The 11,812-nt window shown below is 34.6% G+C and overlaps 1 protein-coding gene across 1 annotated transcript; it reads right to left on the bottom strand.

The window, feature by feature from the left end:
* Positions 1 to 374: 374 nt before the first annotated feature.
* LOC124098947 (CYFIP-related Rac1 interactor B) lies at positions 375 to 2,017 on the bottom strand (the record flags this gene model as incomplete). Its single annotated transcript, XM_046453897.2, has 1 exon — positions 375 to 2,017. A coding segment is annotated over one exon (963 nt), but the record flags the coding sequence as incomplete, so codon positions are not given.
* Between the last annotated feature and the right edge of the window lie 9,795 nt (positions 2,018 to 11,812).

The following is an 11,812-nucleotide window of genomic DNA, read 5'->3' as shown; positions in this document are numbered from 1 at the left end:
CCTCCTGGGAAGTCCCTCTTCTATTCACTCTTCTCCCAGTGTTAAGGGCCACTCTTCCTTCCACACCCCATGCTTCATGATGCTGCCCTTGCACTCCTGAAACCGAGAATCAAGCAAGCGTGCATTTCCTTCTATCACTATGTCCATGAAGAATAAATCAAGAAGAGAAGGCAAGTTAATGACAAGATCCTGGGCTTATATACATAGCAGTTTTAAAAGCGATTAAAATGATGTACATAGACAATACTAGAGACCCAATTGTCTATACCCTAACAGAAGGAAAAATTATGCAATGTATATATGCATTCCATAAAACTATACATGGGGAAAACTTCACCAGCCTAAAAACAAAACATCAGTAAACCAAACCACACTTAGAAAAATGAAAGCTGATTTTTATTTTATCATCAACAGCCATCCTTTAAACATGAACATGCATACGTAATATCTACGCACACATCACAGTTTTTAACGTTAGTTAATAAAGGTTAAACACACAACATACATCCTTTAAGAAAAGTCAAAATGCAAACTTAAAACTTTAAACAAAAGTCTTAACTAATTTAAAAAAAGTTTTGTGTTGGGTACCATTTTTACAACACAGTTAATTTAAACATTTTCATTTTGGCTGCACATGAAAAAAGCGGCAGTAGAAAATAAAGTCATTGAAGTTTTTTAAATAGCAGTGTAGGCAGTTTTGCCATGCAGGAGAAGCAATATTAAATATTAGTTTTCAAAAAAAAATCCACATTTAAAAATATTTAGTTCAAGTCACAGAATTTTTCTCAGTAGAGAACCCAATGCAATGCATAATTAGCTGCCTTAGATGGCCTGTTTGAAAGGACAACGTCCCCTCAGAGTATAACTTTACTGATTTTGGCACAGAAAAGAAGTCTTAAGAACAAGAACATGATTAAAAAAGAGGGAAGAGGAACCGAGGAAAGAAATAAAAGCAAGAATAAATGAGATAGTAATTGCAATCACTAAAAAACTGCATTCTCAGTCATTGCAGAATACTGTCTTCTGTCTACAGCAGGTGCTTACTCCAGAACAGTTATTGCAGCATGGATTTAATTTGCTTGGAGGTAGTCTCATCATTCAAATGTTTTGTTGTGTACCTGAGAGCATTTAGAAGACCTTCTACACTATTAGGAGGTTGGTCCTTAAGAACTTTGATACAGCCTTTCATATCAATTTTGGAAGTTTTGGCAAATGCTCCCACTGGATGTACATGGTCATAGAGTATTATGACACCCACCATTACCCGCAAGCAGAATGACACTGTCTCTTCATTTGTAAATCTGCTTCTATACTCCGGAGTTTCCAGCATGACTCTACATACACTAGCCATGGTGCTTAAACAGTCTGTGGTATTTTCTATTGGTAAATTTTTATTCTCTGATACAAATTTTGTTGTAGCATCACTTAAGGTTTTCAGCATGGGGGTTGCCTCAGCATAAAACAAAGACATTCGATTTGCCAATTCATTATTTACTTCATTTTCTCCTTCTGCTGGAACATTATTAATCCTCATCCAACTCAATGTTCTTCTATAGTAGCTGAAATCATTCTGTATGGCAGGATTTGTCATCTTGAGTTCATCAAACCGGAGGGTGAAGTGAAGAATTTCTGCAAACTGTTTAGCAAGAGCCTGCTCTCGCTCTAGATGCTGGGTGGGAGAATATGGGGTACTGGTCAAGGCTCCCAGAAGGCCTCTTAATGCTGCTTCTAACCTCTGAGAAAATTCATAAAATTTCTTTAATTTTCCTACAAGTGGAACAACTGCACCCCATGCCTTCTCTTGCAACTTCTCATCTGCTGGATGTTGGATTGCCTCTCGTATTTCATGGCCTGCTCCTCTGTATGACTGCAAGTCCTCCAAGATGCCTTCTGCATCTTTTAATACTACATTCACCTGATTATAAATTTCCTTCTCAGATTCTGTAGGCTGGGCATCTTCAGCCAGTGCTGGTGATTCTGTTGTTGTCCTTCTTTCCTCCCTCGAGCCTCCAGGCTCTCAGCCCCGCTCTTCCGCCCTCCTCGAGCCGCGGCGGCGGCTCCTCAACGGCGCTAGGGGGAGCCCCGGGCCCAGAGCGGGGAGCGGCGGCGGCCGGACCGGGAGCCCCTCCGCACCTGCCCCTGTGGCGGCGCGGCGAGGAACTAGGCGGCGGCGGCGGCGGCGGCGGCGGCGGCGGCGGCGGCGGCTCCTCCACATGTTCTTTATACATCCTTCTGTTGATGGGGTACGTGGCTATTTCTGTGATATTTTCATTGAGACTAGCATCAAACATTGAAGTTCGTGTGTTAAGCAAGTATGCTAGTTGGGTTGCAGGGCAAGAAGTGGAAAAAGTGGGTTATATGGTGGTCATATTCCTACTATTCTTAGGAATACCCATACTGCTTTCCATAGTGGAAGTCCTAAGTTTAGTCTCACAGTGTATGATTGTACTTTATTCTCCACATCCTCACCAGCACTTATAATTGCTATTCTGAATGGGTGAGCTGAAATATCAATGGAGTTTTGGATGTTTTCACCCTGAATGTTTTGAACACAGAAAATTTTTTTTAACTTTGTAAGCAATTTGTATATCTTTTTCAGAGATGTATTGCTTTTTGCTATTTCTTAACTGGTTAGGAGAGTCTTCTCACCAACCAGAGAGCATATTCCTGTCTTTTACCCAACTAATTTCCCCTAGCACTGTTGCTGTCTATTTTTTTCTATGATTGCATTTGTTCTTTCCAATCCAATATAGTGTGTTTTATCTAGTCATAGGCTGTCTGTAGTAGCTCTCCAGTGTTTTTCTACACCAGGTTTTTTTTTTTTTTTTCATATGTAGCAACACACTGGTTCATCTGACTGACTTTCTTCTCTGGAAATAGTCCGTAATGCTCTATGAATCTGTACTGCCTCCTTTCTCCACTGGAATACCTGTTAGTTTTATTTTATTTTATTTTTTTTTGATGAAAGAGTTTCATATTCTATCCAAATTGCATGTGCTGTTACATTCAAGCAGAATATAGACACGTTTTTCTTTCTATCTTCTACTTTTTCTAAATGCAATTTTAACTCCATAAATATTTTACTGAAATATATGAAATTTTCAAAGGTTCTGATGACTCAAAGGAAGCAAGTGCAACAGTGTTTTATTCCTACACGAGTTGACAGAATATAAACTCTCTTATCAGTTCAAGCTTCATAATTTAACACCAAAAAATTGCATCCACTGTTAAAAATGTTGAATTCTGTATTACATCAAATGCATTTGTATAGACAGTTTTAAATATCTTTCTCCTGTTGCATAGTTTGGTGGGGAATGTGAAGTTGGCTAATAAAACACTTAGGATACTTTTTTGGGGAATATGCATGTCACTGACTATATTTCCAGGGAAAACATTTCCTATATCCTCCATATAGGTTTTACCCCATCAGCAGCCAGATGAAGAGAAGAGCTCAGCTTAACCTGGAATGCGTAGGATGGCATCTCTTTTAGAAAGTGTGGTTGCTACAATATACTTGTATAATTTTTAATTCCCATGACTTTACACTTAGAAATATTGTGATAACTAAAGAGTGATGATGAAATCTTTGTAGAACTCATTATTAACATTAATTTTACAGAGTATTTCTGACAAACAGCCAGAGGTTTGTGCTTCTGGTGATTCTGGTGTGTCCCATCAAAGAGAAAAGTACAGAGAAAATGCACATATACAAGGTAAAAAAAATACATATATAAATATATATGAATTACAAAATATTTTGGAGAGAATATTGCCTTCATTCATGAGCATTAGTATACTCTTATTGTTTGAATAATGTTTTTCTTAAATAACTAGAAAGAAAAAACTAAGGTACTATGTGTCTATCTTATTACATTTCAGGCTCAGATTAAATTAGGGATATTACTTAAAGAAGTGAATTATGAATTGCATTTTATACATGCTTTGATCACAGGAAAGTGGAAAATTGAAAATAAATAGAGAAAGAAGGAAGGAAAATTGAGACATGTAGTTAGTAAGGGACTCAATGAAAAAAAAAAACGGAGCAGTAGTTCTCAGTGAAGGAAAGGAAATTCAAATTACCTATCAGAAGGAAAATAAAAACAGGGTTTTCAAAATGGGGAAGAAATGCAAGTTTCCTGTTCAAATGTTGATTAATGCATAAGTAAAATTATTTCAATCTTTCCTAGTATGGTTTGAAAAAAATTTGAGGAGTGAAGAACTAATCACTCAGACCTAAGCTCTTTTAGCAAAAATGATTATGTATGTACACATTTTAATGAATGCAACATGTTGCTACTACCTACAACATCAAAAAAATATATAAGGCAGAAACAGAAATGGGGAAATATAAAGAAATATGAATGGTTATAGAGTGATGTCCCAACCACAGATATCTAAAATTCCCATTGGAAATATTATGGCTCCATTTAGACTTTCGTTTAGAGGGACTTCATAGGGAGGAACTGAGAGATGAATTCATGTTAAAGTATGAGAAGTGGAAGAAGACCAAGTTCACACTGGGAATCTCAAACTGCTGTGCATTGACTGTTGGGGACCATGTTCAGAAGCTCATTCTGAGGCAGCAGATCTTTCCTTTTATTTGCTAAGGTCATTCCAAAGAGCCTCATCCACAGACAACATTGTTCATAGCTTGGGAACTGATGTCTTTGGGAAATGTAAATGAACCCTATTTGTTCCTATACTTCAGGAGACAGCAGATGAAGTGTAAGCATACATCTTGCTTTCCTGTGAGGATATATCTTGGAAAGGGAGAAGGTCTAAAAAGAAAAAGACATACAAATTATACTTCCATGATACATTTCCTATATAGCGAGAAAAGAAGGAGTGGGAATAATCAATCCAAAGAATGTAAAATTCACAGTTTCAAACACAAGCCTCTAGAAGTTTCTTTGGAAATTTTAAAAAGAAGGAAAAAATGAAGTAGAATTTCTAAAAATGTAGTAGAAACCAAAGAGTTTTCTAGGTAATTTTGGAGGGAACCATTTTGAAACTGAGAGAAGGCAGCCCAGCTTCTTTCAGTTTATCTGCCTTCAGACCAAAGGTGAGACTATTCCTGGTCCAGAGATAATTGGAACCAGTATGGACTGGAAGAATTGGGGCAATGTGCAGCTACCAACTTCTCCCCTTCATACCTACCAGGTACCATGATATATGTGGCATCCATGTGGTTCATTCAGATGAGAAACCTAGCTTTATTTTTTTAGTTGTAAATGGACATAATATCTTTAGTTTTATTTATTCATTTTTAAGTGATGCAGAGGATTAAACTCAGGGCCTTAGGCATGCAAGCCAAATGCTCTACCACTGAACTACAACCCTAGTCACAAACTAAATTTTCTATTATTATTATTACTACTATAGCAGTGCTTTGAAATGAAACCCTGTCTCTTGTCCTGCCAGTAATGTACTTTATTACTGAGATAAATTCTTATCTCCAGATAGCTAATTTTCTCTTCAGCCAGACATTTTATGAGAATATTTGAATAACTTTGAAGATATGCCATGCCAGTCTCATTTTTTCCACCTAAAGTTTTTAGGGAGTTTGGTCCTTGAACACCAAGATATTTATCAGGTGTGTGTGTGTGTGTGTGTGTGTGTGTACGTGTGTTTGTTTGTGTGTGTGTGTGTGTGTATGTCAATGATATTGAAGTTAGGGAGTTTATTGATATATTATCATTCTGCAAGCTTTCAGATTATGTTTTATTACTATATCTCACTTTATCATGGAACATGCAGCTACAAACTTCTCACCCACATACCTACCAGGCACAACAATGTATGTGGAATCCATGTGAGATATTCAGAAGAGAATCAGTATTGTTGATGCATTTGTTGTTGTAAAAGTAGCTAGTTGTTCCTTTATCTATTTATTGTTCCCTCAACATAAAAAACTTGTCCTTGGGCATTCCAGGAATATACTTGCATTACTAAACGCCATGTTCATCCTTAGACTACTAATTTTCTGATAATGCAGCATGGCCATGAATACTTGAAAAACTGACAAGATCTACTAAACCAGATTCATTTTGTAAACAAAAGTCATTATTAAGTTTATACCTTGTAACGCAAGACAGTTATTCCTAATATATATATATATATATATATATATATATATATATATATATACTTATATATATCACTAACTTTGAAATAGAAAGGTTTACTGATATATGATATTCTGTGAGCTTTCAGATAGCTTTTTCCTTTAGAATGTCATATCTAAATTCTTTATGTTTACCATATATTGTTTCATAGGCTTAGGACTTTTATCTTTTCATGAGAGTAGGTCAAGAAACTTGATATTGGTTACACCAGAGGATAGAGGAAAAAAAATTCAGCAGGGTTCCACACAGATATTTTAAAAAAGAAGCATGCATACATACATGAATTGGCTGCTTTTCTAAAAGTAGATATCTGAACAAATTACTTCATATAAAATCTTTGATGGATACGATGTTTATTTAGCCTGAATTCCTATCATATATTTGGACTTACTAAATGTAAGATAAATGGATGCACAAGATATATAGTTATAATAAAATAGATTAAATAATTCTAATAGCATTAACTCAAGGTTACACAATTAATTCAGCCTTTTTACACAATATATCCAGCTATTATTCTATTATTTCACCTTTGACATTGAAACTGTAATTATTCTCCTTTACTCATCTCACTGTAGATCACTGTGTTCTCCACAATTCTGCATCTGGATTTGGGTATATGTACCCTTGGCTATATATTTTATGTTCACCAGAAACATGATCTCACATATGGTAAATTAGTGGATTTCCTCAGTGTCATGATAGAGTTGATACTGCATGTTTTGTTATATTATATTCCTGATATGTCTTCATCTCTGTCATATGACTGTCCTAAAAATGAAAAAAGAAAGAAACATAGAACACCTAAAGCCAAAGTAAATTTTATCAAGTAATTTTACCAGAATCAGCTCCATAGTAATTCAGCAGGAACATTATGTTGGTTTTGTCACATTCAAATTTTGTTCCTTGCTTTTCAGTATCTTGGGACTCAAGTGATTCCTGGAAGGTAAATCATCTTCTATGTTTGTGCTAAATTATTTTATTTATGTTAAATTGTGTTATTTTATATTGTATTGCTTATGTTAAATTAAAATATTATATATGTATCTAATAATAAGTAATATATTGTATATGATAATATATATTAACATAATATATCATTTATGTTAAAATATTATATTATTTATGTTAAATTATTCACTGAAAACTGGATTCAGTACACAGTATTTACTAATTATTTTGTCTGCAAGCAGATTGAGAATGCCATGAAATGCAAAGATTTTATACATCCTTCTGTCGATGGGGGGGGGTACATGGCTATTTCTGTGATATTTTCATTGAGACTAGCACCAAACATTGAAGTTCTTGTGTTAAGCAAGTATGCTGATTTTATAAAGTTAGAATGCAGGGCAACAAGTTGGAAAGGTGGGTCATATGGTGGTCATATTCCTAGTATCCTGAGGAATCTCCGTACTGCTTTCCATAGTGGAAGTCCTAAGTTTAGTCTCACAGTGTATGATGATGATGATGATGATGATGATGATGATGATGATGATGATTCTCCACATCCTCACCAGCACTTATAATTTGAGTACTTGATAAGTGCTGTTCTGAATGGGTGAGCTGAAATATCAATGGAGTTTTAAATATTTTACCCTCAATATTTTGAAGATAGAAAATTTTTCATAATTTGCTATGCAATTTGTATATCTTGTTCATAGATGTGTCTGTCTATTGCTTTTCTCTATTTTCTAATTAGGTTGGTGAAATTCTCTTTAGCCCACAGAGGGGAGATTCCTCGTTTTTACTCAGCTAATTTCCCCTGGCACTGCTACAGTCTATTTCCTCTATGATTGCATATTATATTTCATCTAGTCACAGGCTATCTGTAGTGGCTCTCCAGTGTTTTCCTTCAGTGTGTGGTTTTAATATGTAGCAAAACATTGGTTAACCTTGCTGACTTCATCTCTGGAAATAGTTAGTTATACTCTAAGATCCTGTGCTGCCACCTTTCTCTACTGGAACACTTGTTAGTTCTTTCTTTGAGGGGAATTGTTGCATATTCTATCCAAATTGCATGTGCTGTTACATGCAAGTAAAATGTAGACATGCATTTCTTACTTCCTTCTACATTTTCTAAATGTAATTTTAACTCCATACATATTTTATTGAAATACATGAAATTTTGGAAGTTTCTGATGACTCAAATGAAGCAAGTATACAGTAGTGTTTCATTTCTACACAAGGTGACAGAATTTGAACTGTCTTATCACATCAAGTACCATAATTTAACACTAAAAATAGGCCATATGGTGCTAAAAATGTTGCATTCTGATTTACATCAAGTGCATTTATATAAACAGTTTTAAATATATTTTCTCTTCTTGCATGCATAGATTTGGTGGGTAATGCAATGATTGCTATTTACTTAAATACTTAGTTGTTTTAGATATAGACATGCCATTGACAGTGTTGTCAGAGAAAAACATTTCCCATGTCCTCATTAGGGTTTTACCTCATCAGCAGCCAGATGAAGAGAAGAGCTCAGCTTAACCTGTAATGCGTAGGATAGAGTCTTTTATGGAAATATTTGTTGCTCCAAATGTACTTGTATAAGTTTTAATTCCCATGATTTTACATTTAGAAATATGGTGATGTCCAAATATGATGATGAAATCTTTATAAAATTCATTATTAACATTAATTTTTCCAGAGTGTCTCTGATAAACAGCCAAAGGATTATGCTTCTAGTATATCTGGTATGTCCCATCAAAGTGCAAAGAAGAGAGAAAATGAATATATAAAAAGTAAGTGTATATATATATATATATATATATATATATATATATATATATAATAAAAAATACTTTGGAGAGAATATTGCCTTCATTCATGAGCAGTAGTCTATTCTTATTGTTTTAATGATGTTCCTTTTAAATAGCTAGAAAGAAAAAAGGAAGGCAATATGTGGCATATACTATTTTATTTCATTCACAGAATAAATTAGGGGTATTGCTAAAAAACTGAATTATGAATTGCATTTTTCTACATGTTATGATGCACAAGAGAATCAAAAAATAGAGAAGGAGGAAAGGAAAACTGATAAGTATAGTTAGTACAATGAGTCAATGAAGAAAAAAGCAGCAGTTGTACTCAGTGGAGGAAAGGAAATTCAAATCACCTATGAGAAGGAAAATAAAAACAGGGTTTTCAAAATGGGGAAGAAATGTAAGTTTCCATTTCAAATATCAATTAATACATAAGTAAAATTATTTCAATCTTTCTTAGTATGTTTTGAAAAAAAATTAAGAGTGAAGAACTAATCACTCAGGCCTAAGCTCTTTTAGCAAAAATTATTATGTATGTACAGATTTTAATGAATGCAACATGTTGCTACTACCTATAACAACAAAATTATATAGGGCAGAAACAAAAATGGGAATATAAAGAAATATGAATGGTTATAGAGTGATGTCCAAACCACAGATATCTAAAATTCCCATTGGAAATATTATGGCTCCATTTAGACTTTCATTTAGAGGGACTTTGTAGGGAGGAACTGAGAGATAAATTCATGTTAAAGTATGAGAAGTGGAAGAAGACCAAGTTCACACTGGGAATCTCAAACTGCTATGCATTGACTGTTGGGGACCATGTTCAGAAGCTCATTCTGAGGCAGTAGATATTTCCTTCCACATTTCCATTATGAAAAACATTATATTTTTAAACTATGATAAACATTATTTGCTAAGGTCATTTCAATGAGCCTCATCCACAGACAACATTGTTCATAGCTAGGAAACTGATGTCCTTTGGGAAATGTAAATGAACCCTATTTGTTCCTATACTTCAGGAGACAAGCAGATGAAGTGTAAGCATACATCTTGCTTTCCTGTGAGGATATATCTTGGAAAGAGGGAAGGTCTCAAAAGACAAAGACATACAAATTATACTTCCATGATACATTTCCTATATAGGGAGGCAAGAAGGAGTGGGAATAATTGAACCAAAGAATGTACAATTTACGGTTTCAAACAAAAGCCTCTAGAAGTTGCTTTGAAAATGTTTAAAGGAAGGGAAAAATGAAGAAGGAACCAACGAGTTTTCTATGTAATTTTGGAGGGAATCATGTTGAAACTGAGAGAAGGCAGCCCAACTTCTTTCAGTTTATCTGCCTTCAGACCAAAGGTGAGACTATTCCTGGTCCAGAGATAATTGGAACCAGTATGGACTGGAAGAATTGGGGCAACTTGCAGCTACCAACTTCTCCCCTTCATACCTACCAGGTACCATGATATAGGTGCCATTCATGTGATTCATTCAGCTGAGAAGCCTAGTGTTTTTGATGCTGCTAAATTTTTTATTATTAATATTATTACTGTATTGGTGCTTTGAAATAAAATCCTGTCCCTTGACCTGCCATTAATATACTTTATTATTGAGATAAATTCTCATCTCCAGATAGCTAATTTTCTGTTCATCCAGACATTGTATGAGAATACTTGAATAACTATCAAGATATGCCATGCCAGTTTCATTTTTTCTTCTAAAATCTTTAGTGAGTTTTCCCTTGAACACCAAGATGGTGGTTATTCTTTGTATATCAATAACATTGAAGTAAGGGAGTTTATTTATATATGATCACTCTGCAAGCTTTCAGATTATGGTGGTGGTTTGTTTGTTTGTTTGTTTTGTTTTGTTTATTGTGGATCACTTCATTATGCAGCCTGTAGCTACAAACTTCTCATCTTCGTAAGTATCAGGCACCACAATGTGTGTGGAATCCTTATGAGATAGACAGATGAGTTCATACTGTTTTTGATGTATTTATTGTAAAGACAGCTAGTTGTTTACTTATTGGTTATGTTCCCTCAAAATGAAAACTTGGCCCTGGGCATTCTAGGAATGCACTCGCATTACTGAGCTCCATACTCATCCCTAGACTACTAATTTTCTGATAATGCAGCATGGCCATGAATACTTGAAAAGCTGACAAAAATCTACTAAACCAGATTCATTTTGTAAACAAAGTCTTTATTGAGTTTATACCTTGAAAACAAAGATTGTTATTCCTTGAATATATGACATTAACTTTGAAATAGAAATGTTTACTGATTTATGGTATTCTGTGAGCTTTCAGATCATTTTTCCTTTGGAATACCATATCTTAATTCTTTTTTAAAATATTTTTTAGTTGTAGTTTAAAATATTGTATTTTTTAGTTGTAGTTGATATACAATAAAAATACCTTTATTTTTATTTATTTACTTTTCTGTGGTGCTGAGGATTGAATCCAGCCCCCTGCACCACTGAGCCACAACCCCAGTCCCCATATCTTAATTCTTTATGTTTTTCATACATTGTTTCTTAGATGTGGGACCTGTATCTTCTCATGAGAGTGGGGTCAAGAAACTTGATATTGGTTAAACCAAAGGATAAAAGAAAAGAAATTTCATCAGTGTCCCACACGTGTATGATTAAAGAAACAAACAAACAAAAAACCCCAAAACAAACAAAATAGCTCCTTCATATATTAGCTGCTATTCTAAAAGCATGTATCTAAACAAATTACTTCACGTGAATTTCTTTGAAAAGAAATAGTGTTTATTTAGCCTGGAATAAAACGTAAGGATGGAAGAATGGACAAAAACTATCAGATATGGGGCTGGAATTATGGCTCAATGGTAGAGTGCTCGCCTAGCATGCATGAGGCACTGGGTTTGATCCTCAGAACCACATAAAAATAA

Source organism: Marmota monax, unplaced genomic scaffold (assembly GCF_021218885.2).
Source record: "Marmota monax isolate L192 unplaced genomic scaffold, Marmota_monax_Labrador192_F-V1.1 WCK01_AAM20220418_F8-fsc00316, whole genome shotgun sequence".
NCBI lineage: Eukaryota > Metazoa > Chordata > Mammalia > Rodentia > Sciuridae > Marmota > Marmota monax.
This window is presented reverse-complemented; position numbering and strand designations above follow the sequence as displayed.